The sequence below is a fragment of the Cinclus cinclus genome, chromosome 14 (genome assembly GCF_963662255.1).
Source record: "Cinclus cinclus chromosome 14, bCinCin1.1, whole genome shotgun sequence".
Classification (NCBI taxonomy): Eukaryota; Metazoa; Chordata; class Aves; order Passeriformes; family Cinclidae; genus Cinclus; species Cinclus cinclus.
In genome coordinates, this window is record NC_085059.1 from 10,895,260 (window position 1) to 10,918,363 (window position 23,104).

At 43.1% G+C, this 23,104-nt stretch overlaps 1 protein-coding gene across 2 annotated transcripts in view; it reads left to right on the forward strand.

Moving 5' to 3' along the window:
• FNIP1 (folliculin interacting protein 1) overlaps window positions 1-23,104 on the forward strand; it is a 64,686-nt gene that overhangs the window by 37,895 nt on the left and 3,687 nt on the right. For both annotated transcript variants that reach the window (XM_062502004.1, XM_062502005.1), the window contains exons 4-17: window positions 2,155-2,255; window positions 2,507-2,581; window positions 3,069-3,160; window positions 5,645-5,728; window positions 6,705-6,776; window positions 7,624-7,759; window positions 8,296-8,497; window positions 8,863-8,948; window positions 15,166-15,312; window positions 17,201-17,370; window positions 18,524-19,937; window positions 20,292-20,460; window positions 22,174-22,371; window positions 22,706-22,821. In XM_062502004.1, the coding sequence (XP_062357988.1) occupies window positions 2,155-2,255; window positions 2,507-2,581; window positions 3,069-3,160; window positions 5,645-5,728; window positions 6,705-6,776; window positions 7,624-7,759; window positions 8,296-8,497; window positions 8,863-8,948; window positions 15,166-15,312; window positions 17,201-17,370; window positions 18,524-19,937; window positions 20,292-20,460; window positions 22,174-22,371; window positions 22,706-22,821 (3,062 nt within the window). The remainder of the gene's footprint in view (window positions 1-2,154; window positions 2,256-2,506; window positions 2,582-3,068; window positions 3,161-5,644; window positions 5,729-6,704; window positions 6,777-7,623; window positions 7,760-8,295; window positions 8,498-8,862; window positions 8,949-15,165; window positions 15,313-17,200; window positions 17,371-18,523; window positions 19,938-20,291; window positions 20,461-22,173; window positions 22,372-22,705; window positions 22,822-23,104) is intronic.

The following is a 23,104-nucleotide window of genomic DNA, read 5'->3' on the forward strand; positions in this document are numbered from 1 at the left end:
AATGCTAGACTGAACAGGCCATGAGCTCATCTTACCATGCTCTTTGCCTTCAGCAGGGCTTGTCTGTCTTTTAGAGGAAAGAGGAACCCCTATAATTAAATTTGAAAGCAGCTGATTTTCAGTTCAATTTGGTTGTCTGACAAAGAAAATCAATACTTAGAGATAAAGTATTTTTATTAAGTTTTAGAATTATATTTTCACAACAGCAGAAAGTTGAAATCAAAACCCACCATCAAGGGCTTGACATTTATTCAGAATTGTGTCCTTCATTTGGAGATTGCAACAGATTTAAAATCAACAATTGTAGCATGAGGCTGTAGTCATTTGCAGTGTTCTTAAGTCAAGATTTTGTGATGCTGGCAAACCTGTTACTTCCTGGAGTCATTAACATCTATGCTGAGATTTCCTTGGAGCTGCTGGGTCATACTGACTGGCTTTAAATTCTAGTCTTTCCAGTACTGCCTACAGTGCACCTGAGCAGTGGGATGTCCTGAGAGGCAGAGATGGAGATTCCACTGAGGCTCAGCTATTGATCAGATTTGCCCTGTCATTGAGCACTTACAAACCTTGGAGTTGTACCCTCATTTTTACCGTTGTGGTTTCTGCTTTCATTCACCCACTCTTCATGCAAGGATAGATTTCAGAGGCTAAAAGTACAGCTGTTAAAGGTACCATCAGCTTGACTAAGAGTGCTTGAAAAGACGCAAAAATGGAGAAATATTGTGTGTTGCCTTTTGGCTGATGCATGTTTCCTTGCTCCTGCCCTTGTTCTGTGGGCTGGTGTGAGCAGAAATGCTGAACAGAATGTTCACAGCTATTCTAGCTCCCAGTAGGGGTCTGTGGTGGGGACCCCCTGTCCTTCACTGGGCTCCAGCTTCACTGTCTGACACTAGCACAGGTTGCCCAGAGAAGTGGAACTGTGGTTGCCCTGCCCCTAAAACGTTCTAGGCCAGGCTGGACTGGGCTTGGAGCAGCCTGGTCTAGTGGAAGGTGGCCCTGCCCATGGCAGGGGATGGAACTGGATGAGCTTCAAGGTGCCTTCCAACCCAAGCCATTCTGTCTTTCTGTATTTCAGTCCTTTGTAGAATACATGGTTATTCAGGATACCGGTTGTTCAGAGCTTGGGTAAGGAATATGGAGATGCACTGAGCATCTTCTAACAGGGTTGTTTATGTGAGTGGTTTAAGGGATCTTTTAGAGGGGTTATTCCAGGGAATAGAGTAATTACATGCTGTCACACATCTTGAAGGAAACACATTGCTCTTTTTGCACAGTGCCAAACTTCCTCACCTGAGATCTGGCTGAGCTCTGTTAGTGAGTGATCCCCGCATTTTAAATTATTAGGGGCAAGGTGTAAGTGGAGACCCAGCACTAATACTCTACTGGTCTAGAGGTGAAACAAAGGGACAGTAATCACAATCATTGAAAATAAACATATAAGAAGTCTGTCAGCAGAGCAGTTGTCTCCAGTTGATTGCCCTGAGTAATTTTTTAATTTCAGGGTTTTTTTTTGCAGAATTTGCCCTAGCCTATGATGCAGAATAGTGACATTGCTCCTTGGTATTTAGCCTGTGTGCCTTATAGCAACCTTCTGCCACCAGGGAAGCAGGGATTACCACACTTTAGCCTGGCATCATGATGCTGCAACTCTTTCCTGGTGCAGTCACAGAAGCACCATGGAGACATTAATCCCATATAAAATATCATCCATGGATTAGTTATGAATCAGTCTTTGTCAGGTAAACATTGGTCCAGTTTGGCTCCACTGCACAGTCTAATATCTCCAGTGAATTGGTGATTCTTCTTGTCAAGCAGAAACAACGTTTAGGCTTAATTCAGTTAGGTGTGTGAACACATTCTTAAAAGTTTAGTCCCCTCGTTCAGTGCCATTGGAGTCTGCTCTGTCTCACCTAGATGAGTTTGGTTTGTTGCATAGTTTTAGCAGTTGACCTCACAGCCAGTGTGAAGATCACTTTCTCTGTTAGTATTATCTTGATTAAACTATTCTACTTAGCATGTTCAACAGTGTTCCAGCAAGATATTTTGCATATTTATCTTTTAAATAAGGAATATTTTCTCTCTTGTATGTTGCCTTAGTAGCAGTGTGCCTCTAAAATTCTTGAAACCAGATGTTGGTGCATTTGTTTTTTGCAGGGTTCTCGGTGCTCCTCAGATGCCAACATGCTTGGAGAGATGATGTTTGGCTCTGTGGCCATGAGCTACAAGGGCTCCACATTGAAAATTCATCAGATCCGGTAAGGATAACTTTTTGCTGCTGTTGTTTTCAGAAGAATCACTCCATAGTGCTGATACATAATGAAATGGATGGCACAAGTGCAGACTAAAAGGGATTTCTGAGTTTGCTTTAAAGTCAGTCTGATGTAATTTTTGAAATAAAAGGCTCTTATGTCATGTTAAGGTCAGTGAAATCTGGAGGGCTCTGAAATGGAAAGCAAAGCCTGACTTGGCACTGTTTCTGACTGACATCTTCCCTCCTGTTCCCCAGCTCCCCTCCCCAGCTCATGCTCAGCAAGGTGTTCACAGCTCGCACAGGAAGCAGCATCTATGGCAGTCTGAACACGTGAGTCCACTACACTTCGTAGCTATTGCACAGAAGCAGATGAATGTAAGATCACACATGACTTTCTTTGGACCCTCCAGATTCTTTCTCTAAAAAATTAACTCCTTGCTACATCCTGTCAATAGTGTCTTCACCTTTCCTTCACCGTTGTCTTCACCTCAGTTGGTTCTAGGGGAATGAATGAACCATTCCTTCCATGCTGATGTGGTGGAGCTTGCTATTGTAAGGTACAAAAGTGCCTACCTGCAACCTGGGGGATTCAGTCCAAGATGAAGAAAAAGGTGTTACCAAAATATCTGGCTTCAGAGGGTTCCATGTTTAGTTTTCTGTTATCAAGTGACCCACCTGAGGATGTGGCTATGAAAGCTTTTTCTAGTGTTTCCTGTGTTCTTACCTCATCTTTTCCATTTTGGCTATAATGAACTAGCTCTCTATTCTACTGAAATGTAAATCACTGGTTTTGTTATATGTTTTATGTTTGTTATAGGTTGCAGGACAGTCTTGAGTTCATTAATCAAGACAGCAATACATTAAAGCCTGACCACAGTACAATTATGAATGGACTTCTTGGGAATATAGGTAATTGCAAACAGATTTTATTTGCTGATATCTTTAATTGAGTAGTCATAGATTCTAGAATATACAAATATTTTAAATGGAATACAATTTTTTAAAAGCTAAAAATGTAATAGAAAATTAATGCAGATGGAGCTTGGAGGAGAGTTAATTGGACTGTTCAGGGAATTAGCAGTCATTCAGTATACACAGCTGCATATGTGTATATAAAATACATAATAGAAATATTTATATATACTTAAGTTCAAATACAGAAAATGTTGCAAAATAACATTCTGTAGAAATTCCTAAACAGTGTATCTCTGATCAGGCAGGATTGATCATGCCTGGCCTGGTTTTATTTTCATTAATAATTCTCATTCTTCTCTGTACTCTGCCCACCTAAGCACGTGTAGGCATGTGTCCTGTACGAGTCTCAGTTAACCTTGCACAGCTGTGCTGGAACTTTGGATCAGATTAAACAGAATATCTTTGTGTTCTCTCCTCTGGCTGACCATGAGAGCTAAGCAGGCTTGAGAAACCATCTGGCATCCTCAGTTCTCAGCTTCTTTGAAAGAGCTGTGTGTGGAGGTTCCATGAATGTTAGATAGCAAAAGTCTTGGCTTTTCCTCTTGGGAACAGTTGGGCTGATAGGACTGGATTTCAGTGCATGGTTGTCCAGTGTAGCAGCCTGATCCATGGCTCTACAGCATGTCCTCCCTTTCACTTCATTTTGATTGTTGACTTTCCAAGCAAATGTCTGTCTCAGGTGGAATAAGGGGCTTATTTTCACAATTGCTTTCCAGGATATTGCTGTATGTAAAATATGACTTCATAGGGTTGGAAGTAAGGAGTATATTTGATGACTATTACTCTTAAATGGGTTTCTGACTTTGATGTGGTCCTACATCTTAGGGATGTTTATTGCTTTCCTTCACATTGACTTTGGTAAGACTGTGCCCAAGTATGGGCTTAAATGCTTCTCAAGCTCATGAGCTGTATACCTCATTAAAATTATTCGTAGTAGTCCATTTGTAAGGGAAATGAACAAGGATTTTAAGAACCTATTATCTATTAAAGGCTACTTGAATTCACTAAGTTGGGAAAGTTAAAAATATGCCATTTCTCTTAGTATTCAGTAGTCCTTTCAGACTTCAGTTGTGATTTTTGCAGTGAATGAGGTGCCTGATCTAAGAGAGATCACCTTCATCTACAGTTAGGGTTTGCTGTGGCTTGTGCCTGACAGATGTTTGCTGTATTTTAGAGTGATCTAAACTGCAGGTTCCAGTTCAGATAATGCAGCTCTTTGGCATGGAGCAATTCAGGTGTAGCCAATGCCACCTGTTCACCTATATCCAGTTGTGACTGCCCCAAGAACTGAGCAGGAGGTGTGGGCACTACGAAGCAAGGGTGTGTGGCAAGAGGCACAAGGTTGCCAGCAAGAAGAGGATGCTGAAGTTTTCTTTCTGATTGAGCTGCACAAGTTTTCAATAGTGTTTGTTTACAGTTCTCATTTGAGCACAGAGGGAACCCTGGGTAAAGTAGGGAGAGGAGTTAATCTGTAACTGCAGCATTTCTAACAACTGTGCTAAGCAGCAGAGACTGCTCCTGACTCACCTGTGACAGGAGGAGGGTCTGTATGCTTTGGCTGGGAACTATTTACAAGGTACTTTTTTCAGATGTCCTGGTTAAAAAAAAAAAACAACAAACAAAACCAAAGCAGCCCTGATCATGAGTTCCCTTTAGTGAATAGAGGTCTAAGAGAATGGAAGGGAGCTTTGAGGTGCAGCCTTCGTGCTTTGTATAATCACAAAACTTTGAGTGAGCATTGCCTTCAAATTTAGGAGAGGGACTGGCAATTAACTCTTTAAAAGTACTTATATGGGTTTTTTTTTGGCTCTGTGCACAGTAAATACACTGTTTCCCTGGTATATCTAAAATACAGTATTACTTTTAAAATGAGCTACTAAGACTGCTAATGTTTATTTTCTATGTGATCATTTCATTCAACTTATATACTGACTGTTCTCAGAACTACTTCAGCCTATAATTTTCTGTTGGTTCTACTAAGATGAATTCCTGCCTTCTTTCTTCCCCTTCCTCCTTCTCTTCAGAAGCAGTGTCCCTAGCCACCCCACCATTGTGGATGTTAGAATAAATGTTGTACTCTGTGATTAATCTTCTGTTTGTGGTCAAGTTAGGCTTTGAGCCTGCATAAATTAATAATTTTTCAACCTTAAAAAAAAAGTCCTTTTGATAAACCCCATCCTAGTATGGGGAGACAGTGGAAAGGTAGGTTTATTATTTTAATCTATAAATACTGTATAGTCCAGCTGTGAGACTCATCCTTGCATCAGTATTCTGGTAAAGCATCAGAGCTGCTCTCCTGCCTATGTTACTCTGCATTTATGTTGGCTCAAACCTTCTCCCTGCCCTGACCCCTCCGTATGGATTGTTCTGCTTTACTAACCTCATTCTCTGATGTGTATTTTACGTTTTGCCATGTAGGTCTTTCCCAGCTTTGCAGCCCCAGGCGGGCATTCTCAGAGCAAGGTCCGCTCCGCCTCATCCGGAGCGCCTCTTTCTTTGCAGGTTTGCTGTGTGCTGTGTGCTGTGCTGTGGGGCTAGTCTAGCTGGGGTGACAAACTGTGTGGGTTTGTAGTCTAGCCCTGCAAATAAGATCTCATATTTAAAAAAAAGAAAAAAAAAATGGACAGTGGTGTTTGCTCCCTTAGCTTTCTGGATGCATTCCTTAAATCCCCAGAGGGCAGCAGGCATTTAATAGTCCTCTTTGGGATTGTGTGTGTTGTTTTGCTTTGGAAACTTAAATATTTAAATATGGAATTAATATTTATGGGGATAATATTTCACAATGATGTTAAGCTATTTTGATCTGGATTGGTTTCAACCAAACTGTAAAAATTAGAGCTAAATTGGATTAATTCAAAGTGGACATTTCTTGCTTTTACTGACTGGGTCTTATTTCCATGGCTAAGTAGCTTTATTTCACACACATATTTATAAAATATATCACATTTGAAGACTATTGAGCCTGAAACACCTTTAATTTTTTCTATACGTGGACTGTGAATCTGGACATCTTACAGCTTAGTTGAACAACCAATGCACTGCTCACAACTTAGAAGTATCAATTTCTTCAAGACAGCATTCAAAGTTATTTTAAAAATACATGTATAATACCTGGGAAAGCTGGTACAGGAATGAAGCTGTGTTTATTTTGAGTTTTGGTGAGTACACTGAGTACTACAAATGTGACCAACATCCTCTTGGTACAGTAAAATTTTATTGAAAATTATCTGTGGAAAAAAATCAAGTCCTAGTTTTAGTTTGCACTAAAATAGGTGTATGGACTTGAGAAAAACACATACAAGCTTCTCAGGTAAGTGTTTTGGTTTGTTCAGCTAAGCAGCCTTTCTTGGTGATGGCCTTGTGCAGTGCTGTTGATCTGAATTAATGAGCATGTTTTTGTTTCATTAATTACATGGAGATCTGCAAACAAGAAAAGAACTGTACATTCCCCTGCTAATTGGTATTCCTTGTTTTACAGTTCATAGCAACCCAATGGATATGCCTGGGAGGGAGCAGAATGAGGACAGAGACAGCGGTATAGCAAGATCTGGTAATGGCAGTTCCATGTGTTAACCCTGTAAACTCAAAAAATATTCAGTAATATTTGTGATGGGAACTCTGCACATCGTGAAGTAGTGCTGAAATGGGATTGTTCTGGTTTGCTCTATGTGACATTAATGACACGTGTCTGTACATGTCCAGGTGTTGAGGGCATGTATTGGGCACCTCACAGTCAATAACCTGACAGCTGTGCCTTTTATTAAAGCAAGCTGCAAATAAGCAAGGGAGATTAAATATTGAAATGAGCTTGCAGCATTTCTAAACAATAATTGCTGTCATCTCCTTTCCAAATCCAGAAGGCCAGGTTGGCTGGGGCTTGGAAAGACCTGGTCTAGTGAAAGATGTCCCTGCCCATGGCTGGGGATGTAATGAGATGAACTTTCAGATCCCTTCCAGCCCAAATAATTCTGTGATTCTGTGTTCCTATGATGGTAATGTTAAAACGCGAATTGGCCTCAATAATACCCCTTTCCTCCCTCTGAATTCAGGATGTTGGATACTTGGGTTAGAATTAGCCCAAGGTTGTTAAAGGATGTAATCAACATTACTCCTTTCCACAAGGAATTTAGTTCCTGATGCACAGGTTGCTGAGCAAGGTGCATCCTGTGCATTGCCTATTATGTAAATCAACAGGACTGTCCCACCCTTGTTTTGCTTGTATGGCTTGTTAATGTAATTATAAACTGGTTATTTTTATATTAGAAACATAGATAAGCAAAAGAGAAGGCACTTGAGAAGCAGTACCAGTGCATCTTGAGAGAATTCATTTAGTTGCTGGTGTTATCTTCCAAATGCTCTTTCTTCTGGAGAGATTTTTATTCCTCTTTTTCTTGTAGCATCTCTTAGCAGTCTGCTCATCACTCCGTTTCCATCTCCGGGCTCCTCACTTAACAAGAGCTGTGCCAGCAGCTACCAGCGGCGTTGGCGTCGCAGCCAGACAACCAGCTTGGAGAACGGGGTCTTCCCTAGATGGTGAGCTGGGGAGTGACATGCTGCTTGCTGCTTGCCCATACACGATTGTCAGCTTGATTCTGCTCTTGCATATGTACATCTGACCTTGCTGATGCTTTTGATGTGGTATTTACAGAGGTGTAAGTCAGGCTGATCTTTTTTAAGTCTCTGTTTTCCTCATGACATCCATTGTTTTTTCACTAACTGGAAAGCCTTCAGCAACATGTGAATCTGTAGGCTGCATTTTTGAGGATAAGAAGCCCTAAAATCATACTCAAAACACAAATTCTTGGCAGGGATGGGAGAGAACTAAATACCATATTCTGATCCTACAAACGCTTTGAATCTGGTTCCAGACTTCTGTGATTGCAGAATCAAATAATAGTTGTTTATAAAAAATCACAAGGGGGTTGTTATCAAAGATGATAATTTGACAACACATGCAAGCAAAACGTGTTTGTAGAATTTAAATGTTCAAGAGCTGAATTACACAGGAAACCAAAGTACAACTTTAAGCAGTGGATTACATTAACTTTCCCTTTTGTTCATGCTCCAAGGTCCATGGATGAAAGCTTCAACTTGTCAGATGACAGCTCTGGTCAAAACCCAGGAATTGTTAGGAAGAAAAAGATAGCAATTGGGGTTATTTTTTCACTCTCAAGAGATGAAGATGAAAACAACAAATTTAACGAGTTCTTTTTTTCGCACTTCCCTCTTTTTGAGAGTCACATGAACAAACTGAAGAGTGCAATAGAACAGGTAAACAGTTGCTTTGGCTTCTTGCAAGCTGTATGTTCTCCCAGCCCTGTCAGATTAATTTCTAACTCCTGTTGCTAATTACAAAAGTGGGATCAACTTGATGTGGGGTGTGGGAATTGCATCACTACTGTTAAAACTTTGACCCCCTTTATGCCACGAATAGTGAAAAGCACAGAAGAGGCAGAAGCTGCAAATGTGTCTCACCTGTCTTCCTTCAGATGGGAAAGCTGACACTTGGACTGTCACTTTATCAAAAATTATGTGCATGACCAGTTGAATGATAAAGTCAAACACATGACTTGGTTTTCCATTTTCTCTGCTTCTGTAGCTCTGTGTTACTTACCTGTTTAATGATTGTTTTCAAGGCCATGAAAATGAGTCGGAGATCAGCTGATGCCAGCCAGCGGAGTTTGGCGTATAACAGAATTGTGGATGCCCTAAATGAGTTCAGGTGAGCTGTGTGTCTCATGTCTTTTCTGTCTCTTTCTTCAAAAGCGCTTGAGCCCATTTTAGAAGGATCTTCTTAGTGCAGGATAAGAAACTTATAATGTCTAAAGTCTTCTGCAAAAGTTAGTACAGCAAAGGACTGGTGATACCAAGCCATTCTAATGCATCTGAGTTTTTGAATTTTTTCCAAATGAGTGTGTCCATCAGTCGTGTGTGAACAGGACACAAAAGTTTAAGGTTTTCTGTGCTTTAGGGGGTAAGGAAGCTCCCAGTGACTTCTTAAATGGTCTTTTGTGGCCTGTTGAGAGGGGGAAAAGCATTGCAAAGCCCAAATACTCCTCTGTAGTGTGTGTTGTCCTGATCTGTGAGCAAAGCTCACCCCGCTTTAAGCTGTGCTCTAAAGGTGTTTCAGAAAAACAGGTAGGAAGATAAAGAGCTGTCTTTTCCCACAGTAAAGTGCAGTGCTTTAATCTCTGGGTATTGGTACCTGCAGAGCTTCTCTGTTCAACAGTTATTATTCAAAGTAACACAGATAAGCACATCCCTGGCATTTAAGCTGTATTTTCTTTCCATAGTTGAATCATGGAGAGGGAGTTAAGATGGAATCCGTCTGTTTCGAGTGATTCATCTCCTCTCAGATGGGAGTGGCAGGGTGCTTCCTTTTACAACCACTGTAGAGCTACTTTTTGGAGACATTATTGAAGACAGCACTCTGATGTTATAAAAAGAAATTTCTGACATCAGGATGTATTTTACTGAATAGAGAAGGATCTTGAGGGCTCACTTATTTTTCTACAATTCCACTTCCTATCTGAATGCCATGGATTAGGTGGCGCTGCAGGATGAAGGCACAGTGTATTTTAAATTTTTTTTAGAAGCTCACCTCTAGGCAGTCACAAAGAAGGGCAAAGGATATGTCCTGTAGAGACAGAAGGCAGAAAAGAGGGAGCACGTGGGGCTGTGGTGAGAGGTGGATGGGATAAGCTGTGCCCAGAGAGGGAGCAGAGGGAGCTCCTGGCTGCTGGGAGCCACTGACTCTGTCCAGGAGCCTGAGACAAGTTCAGCAATTCAGAGCAACCACAATGACTCCTCCACTCACTCTGCTCTGCCACTCCTCAGTCTCTCCCTGAGCTGATTATATGCCTTCCCACCTTCTGTTAACACTAGCTTCCCAGCTGCTTTCCAAACCTTCCCCCCAAAACCTTCCCCGTTAAGATATACTCAGCAGACTTTGCCTGTTCTCCTTTGTCCTTCGAAGTTAAACAGTTACAGAGGGGTGGGGAGGGGCACCTACCCCAAGTCAAAAGTAGGAAAAAAAACCCTGAAAACACAAGCCAAATCCCCTGTGCTGACTTTTCCTCCTGGAGGGACGCTCAGCTGGGATGGGGAGAGGAAGGCTGCTGTGGTCAGGCTGAGGAAGAAAGCACTATCACAGGGGACACAGGCAGATTGGCACTCACTGCACACCAGGAGATGGGATCATTCCCATGACATGTCCATTGCATAACCAGCACTTGGAGCCTGTAACCACCAGTTTTATGCAGAGGTTTCCATGGTGATACAAATATTGCTCTTTAATAGTGTAATTAAGTAAATTAAATCCAGCTTAATTTTATAGAAATTAATTTCCTGGGGTAGCAGCCTTTGGAAATTTTGGGTTTTGTTGAGGTTTTTTAAGGGATTGCATTCAAAAGTGGGCAACAGCTGGTGTCCTCAGTCTAGGCAGGGTCTTTGTGCCCCTGTGACATGCAAGAGCATGTGTCATCCTCGTTTCTGTGACATGCAAGACCCCCTTGCTTTTCAAAGCAATACAGGATATATCTGGTAAGAAGAGAGAGATATATTTAAATACCAAAGGCTGCATGCAAAGATACTTTGGCACAGGTTCAGCAAACCCATTTAGGACACTATTATCTCTTTAGGTGTCTGCTTTCCCACTGAAGTCACGGGGAAGTCAGGAGATGAGTCCTTTGGTGAACCTGAGGCTTGTGTTGATTCCTGTCCTCTTAGCAAATTGTGCTGGAGGGAAGAAGGGTGCTGACTTCAGTGAGTTGGTGATTCTAAAGTGTAATCCTGTTGCTGGTTTAACTCATTGCAGTCTGGTTGGTTTTAAGGAGAATATTTCTCTCATTTTTCTTTAAACCCTCCAGATTTTCAGAGGTGTGCTCAAGAATAACTGATGTGCACTCGTCTGGTGATCAGAATAACCTCAGATCAGTGGGCATTGGGGATCTGCTGCCCTGCTGATCAGGGAAGGTAGCATGCCACCCCAGAGTCCCCCTCTGCAGGGAAGGGCTGTGGCTATAGGTCACTCCACTGCCTGCAAAAAGGGAGCTGGATCTGCAGGCATTTACTTGCTGCTAGTGAAGGGGGAGAAGAGAAGGCAGCAAAACAGAGCCTTTCTTTGCTCTTTTTGTCTTATTTGGGGAAAAACTAAGCTGCCTTCTGTCAAAGGGCCAGGCTGCTTCTGCAAATGGAGGCTGTTGGTAAATTTGCCATCAGTTTGGTGCCCAGCTCTAGGCTTACCTTTGCATCATTAGTTACTTTACAGCAATTTTTAATTTTCTAAAGCACTTATGGGTTTAACTATTAACACTTGACTTAAAGGCTTAGAACTCTCTGTGGATGTCAGCTGTGCAGACACATGACTTACAAAATAAGCTACTGAACTTGCATAAACATTTTGGTTCCCCTGGTCCCTGAGGTCAACACAGCACACTGATAACACAGCTTATGCATCTGACTAATACCTGTGTGGCACAAACACAGGCTGGCAAGGAAACATTGATTGCAGGGCCGGGGGAAACACCTCTCTGCTCTCTGGCAGACACATTTGATCCTATTTCCTGCCAGTAATTTTTAAGCAGCTTATGCTTCTGTGAAGTTGTGGTGAGTTGTGCTCAGTGGTGCCAGGATGGGCACTGAGCTGGGGGGAGCCTCGCTCCTGTATTTCCTGCAGTGGGGATTGCCTTTGTTTTGTTGTTCCTTTTTAAGGAAAAAATCATCTTTGGAAGGAAGGAATGAGGATAGGGAGCAAATGCATGTGAATTAAGCTTTATAAACCACTGATTATTTTCTTTCTTTGCCATTATGTTGTGGCTCCTAAATAGCAGAGCAGCTCAGGGACACAGTTTTTCTTGGGGAGGGAGGGGTCTGCAGCAGTATGCTTTCATCCATGAGAAGCTGTCTGGCTTGTTTAATTTGTACAGCACCAGGGAAAGATGTCTTGGATTGGTACTGAAAATTGGTACTGAAATCAAGGCCAAAGGCCAGGGTGGTTTGAGGGTGTATGTGGGTGAGGGTGAAGCAAGGAGCAGCTGTGCCATGGTGTCTGTGGGAGGAGGGCTGCTCACCTTGGTGCCATCTGTGCCCCCCAGGGCAGGTGGACCCCAGTGGGATTGGGGTGGGGTTGGCTCAGGGCTTCCTTTTCGCTTGGCCAGGCTGGGCTTCGTTGGCTCTCAAGCCCTGTGGGATGTGAAGGTGTTTCCTGAGGGGCTCCTCTGGCCTCTGTGCTCAATGGTTCATTGCTGCGGCCAAGGTGCCTGGAAGCCCCAGGCTGGGGTTCAGCCTTCCAGAGGCATTTCCAAATATAAACCGAGTTGAATATACTGGAACCCTCAAAAGAGCAGAGTCTCTCATTAACTGAGCTGTCCTTCACAAGCTATTTTTTGTGTGTGAGGAGGGAGGGGAGAAGGTACTCCTGCAGATGGCCAAGAGGAGAGGGGCCAATTGGGTTTTTAATGATTGTTATTTTTAAAATCCAGTTAACTTCCCTTTAGTGTTTGAGGAGGGTTTCTTCATGTTGGTTTTTTTGTTTTGTTTTCGTTTTTGCCCTTTGCTATCTGGCGGCAGAGCGCTTCCCTGGGTGTTTGAAGAGCTGGGAAGCAGTTAATCCTTGCCCTTGGTCTCTGTGCCATTGCTGCCTTCGCTGGCGTGGAGGGTTCCCTGCACTGCAGTCACATGCCTGCTGGCCACCGGCCAGGGCAATCTGATCTGGCTCAGAGGAAACACTATCAGCTGCAGATGCAGCCAGGGTTACCAGAATAGTAAATAACGAATCACAAGACTCTGGCTATCTTTTCAATGAAAACAAGTATTTTAATAAGTTGGTTTTAGTATAGAAGTAGTTTCTTTTTCAAAACAGCCAAGCTGCAAGAGGCTTGGCTTGTGTTAGTTTGTCTATGATGGAGAAATAAGCTGTATTTTATGTTCAGTTCTGCTGTTTATCTTCAGCTTCTCAGGTCAGCTATGTCTGGGGGGTGTAAGTTTTCATACTTGTTTCGAGGTTTGAAACTCCTTGAGTTTGAGATACCTGGACTTGAAGTGTCTTCTTTTTTTGTGGCATCTTTAACAACCACTCCAATTAATGGGCTGTGAGCAGAAAGCTTTCCCCTAATAATACCCACCCCAGGTCCCAGCTTGCCTCCTGCAGAGGAATGAAATCACAGTACCCCAAGACTGTGCTGCTGGAGGCCCTCTGGTGCCCCAGAGGCAGTGCTGGTGTCCCTGGCTATGTGCCCCACTTTGTGTCTAGGCAGCAGGACTTGTGCCCAGCCCTGTCACCAGGCTGGACTTTCCTCCCAGGACAGGACCAGTGGCAGAGAGTAACATGGAACAGCTGGTGAGGCTGCTCCAAAGTAACCTAGCAGACAGCAAAGCCTTTGGTGGCTAGGGAGTGCAGACATAACTCAGCTGTCCCACTCTACAGCACACTGACTGTTTTGTGGTGCTCTCGTCACACTTCTGGCACTGAAGGGTTTGAAGGTCTAACCTTTGAAAAAGACAGGGTTGATTTTGACTGTTGTGAGCACTGAGAATGTATTTTGTATTTGGTGAAAACTAGTAGGAAAAGTAAAGCAGAGAATGCCACTGCCCCCTCACCTTCTTTCTTCTGGAGCAGCCCTGGTGACCTTGGTCACCCTTGCTGCCCTTTGAGGAGCAACTCTGGGGTCACCACCCAGCTGCTTCTGTGCTCAGTAACTGAAGTAACTGGAGAGTGTTAAACCCTCCTAGAGTGGGACAACCCCCTCCTCCCTGGGGAGCCCCTGCACCAGGGCAGGATGTGCTGTGCTGCTGCTGATGTGCAGCCCTCATTTCCTGGGACTTTCACTTTAAACACCAAATCATGGAAGATTTGTCAGCTGCTGCTGTAATGTGTTTGCTTTGCCAGGTGTGCAGAGCTTTGCTTCTGAAAGTGTCCATAAATTCTGGTACCACTGCATATATATGTCCAGAGAAGATCTTTGTAAATCAGGGATGGTGCTAGGGATAATGGGATAATGTATATCTGCATTTTAAAACAAAAATATTTTGCCTAGAAAAAGTAGTGCATTAGGTGGGGAGAAACCTGAATTGATCAGTCATTTCCCATGTCCTTTTGGGTTTTTTCAGGCTTACATTTTTACTGTGTTAAAAATACAGCTTCCCATTGTGTCATAATGTAGGCTTTGTACTTAAAACTAAACTTGTTTATATTTTAGAGGAGTTTAACAGTAATCTGAGGGATTTTAATCTGGTATTTTACTTCAGAGCCAATTTTTAATCATACATTTACTGTCCTCTGTAGAGTCAAAAAGGATTTGGTGAGTGTGTAATAGGTACAGCTATAGGGTGACTTTGACTCTCATCTCTCTATTTAAAGCTAAAGATGTGAACTGGTTCCCTGCTCTACATACTCTCACTTGGGTAGGTGTGGCCTGGAGATACACTAAGTTTTTAAAGCAAGGAGGAAGTTAAGGTATTTTTATAAGTCAGATACATATAATTTTGTCCTAGTGATAAATAAAGCAGAAGTTTATTTTAAATGAAATTGAGGACGAGCAAGGAGATAACAGCAAGAAGAAATCCATTCCTTCTGCATTCAGAGCAGGGCAGCTCTTGACTTGGGAATGTTACTGTGTTTGGGATCAGGTCAGGTGGATGCAGGAGGAACCTGTGAGGTTCAGCTCTCCGAGGTAAAGGGTGAATTTGTACTATTTAATGAGCAACACAGTTTGGATAACAGTTGCTAAGAGAAATTTTTTTTCTAATAGAAATGATAGCTGGATCTAAATGTTGCACAGATTCTTTAAAGTTGGGATTTCTACTTTGTTGTTTCTGTTGTTTGAGGGGTTTTTTTGGTTTTTTTTGTGTTTTTTGGGGTTATTGGGGTTTTGTTGTTCTCTTGTTGTTTTTGTTGTTTTTTTCTTTAACCTCCTCGATTTTTTGGTTTTGTTTTCCAGAACAACTATTTGCAATCTCTACACAATGCCACGGATTGGGGAGCCTGTCTGGCTCACCATGATGTCGGGGACACCAGAGAAGAACCAGCTATGCCATCGCTTCATGAAGGAGTTCACTTTCTTGATGGAAAATGCTTCTAAAAATCAGTATGGCCAATTTTAGTTTCTAAATTGCATATGTGGTTGTGCCTTTTTATTTCAAACCAGTTTTTAAATCAGCTGTTAAAATCCTTGTAATTCAAGAATCAAAAGATCATCCGTAAGTACCTTCGTTTTGAAACAAATAAGAAATTATCTCATTAAATTCCTGCTTCCCCACAATCTGCTAAATCTTGGTAGAGGCCGAACATCTGAAACATGTCCATAGGAAGTGTGTGATGTGTGTGGATGTTGGGAAGAAGATACCTTAGAAAATGCATTAACCTACCTTTCAGAATCAGTTATCATATGATGAGCAGGATTAGAAATTCACGAAGAGCTGAGAGTTTGTAATATTGTCATACCACAAATTGCTCTCAAACCTTAAATCATTTTAAAATGCCACTAAAAGACTGCTGTGCTCATTAGTGCTCACTCACCTCTCTGGCCTCAGGCCCCAGCTGTGAGCAGATGCTGAAAACTCAGAAAGAAAGAAAGTTCCTGATAAACTGGGGAGAATCTGATAAATTTACTCTTTGGTCAATACTTTCCCCAGGGCATGAGTAGGGGAAGTTTTTAAGGGGTTTGCCTCCATTAAAGTCCTAAAAAGAGCACAAATGTAGTTTGGGTAGGAATGGCACTAGCAGGTGCACTGCTCCTTGCAGGGTGAGAAGGGGCTGCTGCTGCTCCCATCCTCCTGCTCTGCCATCACCTTTGTCATCTCTTGTCTCCCCAGATGAGAATATGACAGTAGTCACTGTGGTCTACCTGCTCCTGCCCCAGTGCAGGGGGAGAAACCACAAGGAGTTTTGAGGGGTGCAAATGTATTTTCTTAAGATCAGTTCCTGCTTCAATGGATGCTCTTTGCTGGGATTGTCTCCTTTGATTCCTGACATTCTGAGTCCTGTACACCTTGGTTACATTTAAATAGTAATTTATTTGGATTTGTTTTCTTTATTTTAAATATAATAAGATTTTAAGTGATGGAAACCAGAGAAAAATTAAGCCCTTTATCCTTTCGAATCTAGTTTTAAATCTCCTGCTTTGGCTGTCTGTAGTGTGGCTGCATGGAAGCTGTAGGGTTCTTGATGCTTGGGAGTTACTCAAATAACATTATTTTGAGGCGTTTGGCTCTTTTCCTCCCCACACATGAGCCACTGTGGCCACCAGCACAATGTGTTGGTGTGTGGAGCCTCCTGGGCCATGCTCCTGCCAGGAAAACTGACTGGGAAACATGCTCTATCATTGCAGTTAATCAGATAGTTAACGTTTTTCAGGAAGGTTTTTTCACCTTAATTGCTTTGCCAGTGAAAACTGTTTTTCCAGCGTAAGAACACAGCTTCTCTGGCTGAACTACAGAACTTTGTGGGGGGGAGTGGGTATTTTTGAAAAGAAGCAGCCATATGGGCTGAAATTGCACAACAGTTAGATGAAAGAGCACAGCACCCAGCTATTTTACAGGTTTGGTAGCAGTAGTCTTCCTTCTCATCCATAGTCACAGGTCTTAAGGGTTTGGGATCTCCCTGGAGTACAAGGGCCACACAGTGCCACTGCTTACTTATAGTGAACGAAATAAATTGGTTTTGAGATGTTTTGCAACGTAAAACTTGCAAAATAGGAAGTCTCATAGCTATTGCTAAACAGATTTAGTGAAATGCCACAAAGTTTAAGTATTTCATTTTACTTTAAATATGTGCTCTAAAAAAGAGCTTTGCCAGGGTAGGAGGGAGAGTCCAGCCACCGTTTCTCTCCCCAAGGAACCAAGACTGAAGGGATGATCTCTGCTGATTTTATTAGGCTGTTTCTTTAATCTTTGATCCATATAGACTAGAACTGCTGTGAGTTCAATATTTTGAGTATGTATCTGGAAAAAAAAAATTGAACATTTTCTTTTCAGGTTTTTACCAGCTTTGCTGACTGCAGTGCTGACCAACCACCTGGCCTGGGTCCCCACTGTCATGCCCAATGGCCAGCCACCCATAAGAATCTTCCTGGAGAAGCATTCTTCCCAGAGTGTGGACATGCTGGCTAAAACTCATCCCTACAATCCACTGTGGGCTCAGCTTGGTATGTGGCAAATATCTCTTAAACCCTCAGCAACTTTACATAAGTAGGAGTGCATGAGGTGGGTTACTCCCCTCCCAGGTTTTTTATTTTTTAATATAAAATGAGACAAAAGTGTGTTTCAAATTTAGAGGTGGTCACTGTATTTTTTTATAGTCTAAGTTTTTAAGGCATTATCTATTATAAAATGTTAGCCAAAAAGTAAAGCCCTCTTTAGTCATCTATGTTGAGTCCTGTAAAGTCACCTGCTCTGGTGCTGGTGGAGGATTCCAGGCCTCCTCTGGTCATCCTCCTGCTATAAGGAAAATCTGCTTTTATTTTTTAGTATTCCACTATCACTAAGCCTCATTCTGGAATGAGAAAATGAAGAAAATTACTCTTTGATCAGAAGCACACATACTTTTAATACAACGGAGGGATGCAGAACATGAAGTCATAGCTTGACAACCCCCAGGGAAGGTCTCAGAGCCCAGTCAGTGGTGTAGCTGGTCATTCTGTCTGGTAATTGCCCAGTAGAGAAGAGCAGGTGAGGTCAGATTGTCCTGCTCTGAATACACTCTGTCATGGAATTTGATTAGGGAAGGGAAGAAAGGTTTTGTGAGGTTGTCCTATTATTGTAGAGGTAGGAATGGCCAGAAAGTTGGCAAGAAAACTTGATTTCAGGCTTCATATGACTTGAGGGACCCACTGTGGTAAGGGTGGCCTTCAAGAGGACTCCTTGTCCTCTCCTCTCACTTCTGCAGTCATGCAGTGCCCTAATACCTCCAGAACACACAGGCACTTCCCCAGGTGACTCAAGTACAGCCAGGAAGTCCAGCCCAGTTTCCAGACTCTTCAGGGTAATTCAGCATAGATGGCTCCTCTCTCCCATGGCTGTATAAGGATTCCAGGAGATGAGCCTCCAAATCTGGAGTGAGGTGGTGTGAATGCTTCCTGATTGTGAGATCAGGTGTCCCCCTGACCAGTGGCTCACCTTGCAGATGATACCAACAGCATCTTTGGGATTCTCATATTGAAAACAAAATACAACATTGTTGTTGTTCCTCTACTGCTTTAATATTTCTCTCTTGTAGATCTGGTCTTTGAAAGCTGGCTGTTAGAAGAATAAATTATTGCAAAGATGCCAAATAATTGTCTGTTGAATTTCCTGTCCTAGGTGACCTGTATGGGGCCATCGGATCACCTGTGAGATTAGCGAAAACAGTCGTGGTTGGTAAAAGACATGACCTCGTCCAGAGGTTGCTTTATTTCCTCACTTACTTCATCAGATGCTCTGAACTTCAAGAGACACACCTTCTGGAAAATGGGGAAGATGAGGCTATTGTCATGCCTGGCACTGTTATCACTACCACGCTGGAGAAAGGAGAAGTGGAGGAGTCTGAGTATGTGCTTGTCACAATGCATAAGAACAGGGGCAACTTGCTACCCACTGAGTCTGAAGAGATGAGAGCTCCCAACTGCAGCTGTAAATATTGCAGATGTCCCATTTCCCTTGCACAGAACATAGAAGGTGTTGCACAGCAAGATAGAGAAGACATGCAAAGCACTCCTAAGGTAGAGCTGGAATCTTCTTCAGATGAGAACAGAACCATTGTTCCTGAGGACGGCCAGGAAGATACTGTGGATGTGACGCAAACAAGGCCCTGCCTGGATACCAAACTGGAGACTGTGGTGTGCACAGGGTCAGCTATGCCTGAGAAATGCATGGGAACAGAATCTTGTCTGGAGCCAGCAGCAAGCACGTGGAGGAGTGAGGATGTGCTGGAGCCAGGCATCCAAGTGGGAGGTGGGACAAGGACACCCGGGATTGCTGTGGAGAAGAAGCCGCCTGATAAGCTCTTCATGGACACGTTTCCATGCAGTGCTGCCGAGGCTCAGACAAAGGTGACTTTCCTCATTGGAGATTCCATGTCACCTGATTCAGACATTGAGCTCAGAAGTCAGGCAGTAGTGGAACAAATTTCCAGGCATCACAGCCCGCCAGCAGCAGAGGCAGGAGTGTCTGCTGATCAGAACTGTGAAGCTAAACAAACTGTTGAGGACCAAAATAGAGACTGTGGGACAGCTGAATCCTTTCCTCAAGTTTCTAGTGAGCATCAGAGCTGGAACCCAAACCCATACAGTGCTGAGAGCATGAGTCTGTTTGATGAATACTTCACTGATGACAGTTCAGTTGAAACCCGGACTATTGATGATATTCCAGGGCAAGCAGCTACGAACCTTCTTGCTCGCAACAGTAGTTTAGAATTTTCTAAAAAGCTGTGCAAGCCACCTAGTGAATTTTGTACATTTATGGACTCTGTTCGACAAGAGACCTACAAAAACTGCTTTAATGAGCAGGACCAAAGAGAGAAAATCTCTATTCGTGTCCCCCATGGGGACAGAGAAAATGTAGAGAAAAAGGTTGCCCCAGGAATTGATTGGGACATTCCAAGAAATGAGAGTTCAGACAGTGCCCTGGGTGACAGTGAAAGTGAGGATACAGGCCATGATCTAACTAGACTGGGCAGTAACTATTATGGAGGAGAGCAAGAAGACTGGGCAGAGGAATATGAGATTCCCTTCCCTGGGTAAGTACTGTTCAGCACTAACAGAGCATAAAAAAGATGGAGCCACTTCTCATGTCACATATTTGGAGGACTGTAGCCCAACTTGGCATCAGGCGTTGGAAAAGTGTTTATTGAGCTTGCTGGTTGAGGAATATTGAGAGATCAATGGTCTGAAAAAGAACCACTAATGGTGTATTGTGATCTTGGCTTGCATTCTCTGCTTTCATGATAAGCTGACTGCAAAAGCTGACTGTAAACTTTTTTAAAAGCACTTAACTTCAAGTTAGAAGAGATATGAAAAAGTAGAAGTGCAACCTCTGTAAGCTGAATTTGCTGTTTACCGTTGTACATCTCTTTGATATACCTTTCTTGCAGGTCAAAATTAGTTGAAGTCAACTCTGTCCAGCCCAGTATTGCTAATTTTGGAAGATCCTTACTAGGAGGCTACTGTTCATCTTACGTGCCTGACTTTGTTTTGCAAGGAATAGGAAGTGATGAAAAGCTGAGGCACTGTTTGGTGTCAGATTTGTCTCATGCTGTGCAGGTAATTAAGCTGTATTTGGTATATGTATTTCTCACAGTAGGGAAAGATAAATGTTTGTGAAGGTACAAACCTGCTGGAAGTGGAAATATTTCCTGTCACAGCTCCTGTCAGATTTCTCCAGTCCCAGGTTGCCAGTTTTTTCTTCCCTCTCAATTAATCTGAAAAACATGGATATTTCACTGCAAATCTGGAGCACAAAAGATCAGACTCCCATTGAAGCCAGCTGGGAGACTTGTGCCTGGGAAGATGGATCAGTGCTAAGCTATATCATTGTCTCCTATAGGCTTAGCAGCTGATGGTTGTGTCCCCACAGGATGGAATGATGTTAAACAAGCCCATATGCTGAGGTCGTGCCTCTCTTCCTGGGCACAGAGTCCTCCTACAGTGGTGCAGAAGCTCCCGTTGTTCCCTCATGTCCCTGCATGTCTGACTGATGTGCTGCTGCTTATGCAGCAGAATTCCACATCACGAATGCTCAGTATTTTGGAGACATTGCTCTTTCTTTAGGGTGGTAGTCCATGTGTCCAATAGCATTTCATTGGTAAAGGAGAAGCCAATGTAAAGATAATGGTCTGAAGGGAAATTGTGCTTCTGACATGTTGGAGATCATCTCTTTTCCACAACAGTTTTTCTCTAGATGAACTGGGGCATGACTAGGAAGTTTGGTATTTCTTCCTCCTTTTACCAGGATAGAAGTAGAAAGCGGGCTGTCACTGAAAGTGTGACATGTGCTCCCGTCTAGTTTATTCCCCAGAGAATAAGGAAAAACAGACTGGTGAGCAGCCACTTTCCTGAGACCTTCCAAAAAGTCCCCTTTTCCCTACTTCTCGTTTCAACAAAGTGCATTAGACCTGCAGCCCTTCTCTGCATGCCTGTCCCCCTACCTTGTGCCCAGCCTGACAGGGGCTGAGTTTTGCTCCCTGAGTGGTTGTTCCAGGTGCTTGTTTGGGAAGTGTAATTGAACTTCAGGTGAGAGAGGCAGAAGTGTGAGGCCCCTGCTGCTGTTCCACAGATGTGTCTGAAATGTCTGAAATACAGACTGAGAGAGATTCTTACACTAATCTTCAGGTAAAATAGTAACTGCATCCCAGTGCCTGTGCGAAGCCCTTGCTGACTCTTTGGAAGCACATAATTGCTAACAGTTCAACCTAGAAAATTTATTAGGGAAGGACAGTGGGTTTCCAAATACTCTCTTTTTTGAACCCTTTTTCATGGCTTTGGAGAGGTGGAACACCAGCGGGGGGGGGGATGGCAAGACACAGGCTTGGTTCCTAACTCCCTCTGCTGGCCTCCCGTGAAGGACTACCAGTGACAGCTGGGAATAATCTGACCTTGTTTTAAACACAGCCACACTAAACAGTAAGTTGGATTTTTGGTGCTTTCGGTTTTAGGAGTTTAAAATGCACTTCAGATATGTCAGAACTCCATATCAAATACCAAAAGATGTAACTGTCAGCCAGTGGCATGCTTTAAAGCCTACAAGAGAAAATAAAATAGCCACTTATCCTTCTAAGACTGTGCCTTGCTCACAAACCCCTTCTGGTTTTAATGGATGGAATGCAATGTGGGCAGATGTATTTTATGTGAAGCAGTGTCTGGGATGCTATCCTGCTATCCAGCAGTGCTGTCCTACCATTCAGGACGGTGAAGTTTTGTGAAAAGACTGCTGTCATTTGTCATTCTCAGGGTTCTGCTCTTCATTTTTTGTTCTAGCACCCTGTTCTGGACGAGCCCATTGCAGAAGCTGTCTGCATTATTGCAGACACAGACAAATGGACGGTGCAAGTGGCCAGTAGCCAGAGGCGAATGATTGAGAATAAACTAGGAAAAGAAGTGTTAGTCTCCAGTCTTGTCTCCAACCTGCTTCATTCCACTCTTCAGCTTTACAAGCATAATTTATCTCCAAACTTTGTAAGTCTAAATGGAAATCACGAGGGTGATGGTTTTGAAGTACCCTTTAGCTTCACAGGTTAAAGATATGTAAGGCTCTGCCTAGTGTTTGTACTCATAGCCAGTGCAACTTTGGTGTAGCTGTTATGATGCTTATTGATAAGCCACTCTAATCAAAAGAGCTGCTTCATTAATTTTGATTTAACATGTAATCAAAGGCTTCTGGTCAAAAATGAAAGGCCTGCCAGTGAATATCTCACCCAGCCACAGCCACAGAACAGTCAACAGGGGTATGGGATCTGTGCTTTCTGGTTTGGTTCTGTCTTCCCCTGAAACAATTCCCGTTCCTTTTTAGTGTGTGATGCACCTGGAAGATCGGCTGCAGGAACTCTACTTCAAAAGCAAGATGCTGTCTGAGTATCTCAAGGGCCAGATGAGAGTCCATGTCAAGGAGCTAGGCATGGTGCTGGGGTATGGTCACAAACTTCTCCCAGGAGTTCTACCCTGGGTGTCTGGGTGCCACACCTTCTGCCTGGGCTTGTTCCTGAGCACAGCGAAATGGATTCCTAAATGGGACCTGAACTCCTAAGTGACCCATGGCTTCAGGCTTCTCCTTAGCCATTGCTCAATCACAAGGACCCCCCAGCCTTTCTGTCCTCCCTGAGGGAAGCACAGAACTTCCCAGCACTCTTGAATTAACCAAACTCCCTTCTTAGTTGGTCAGTTGTCACTGAACAGCATGGGGCACCTGATT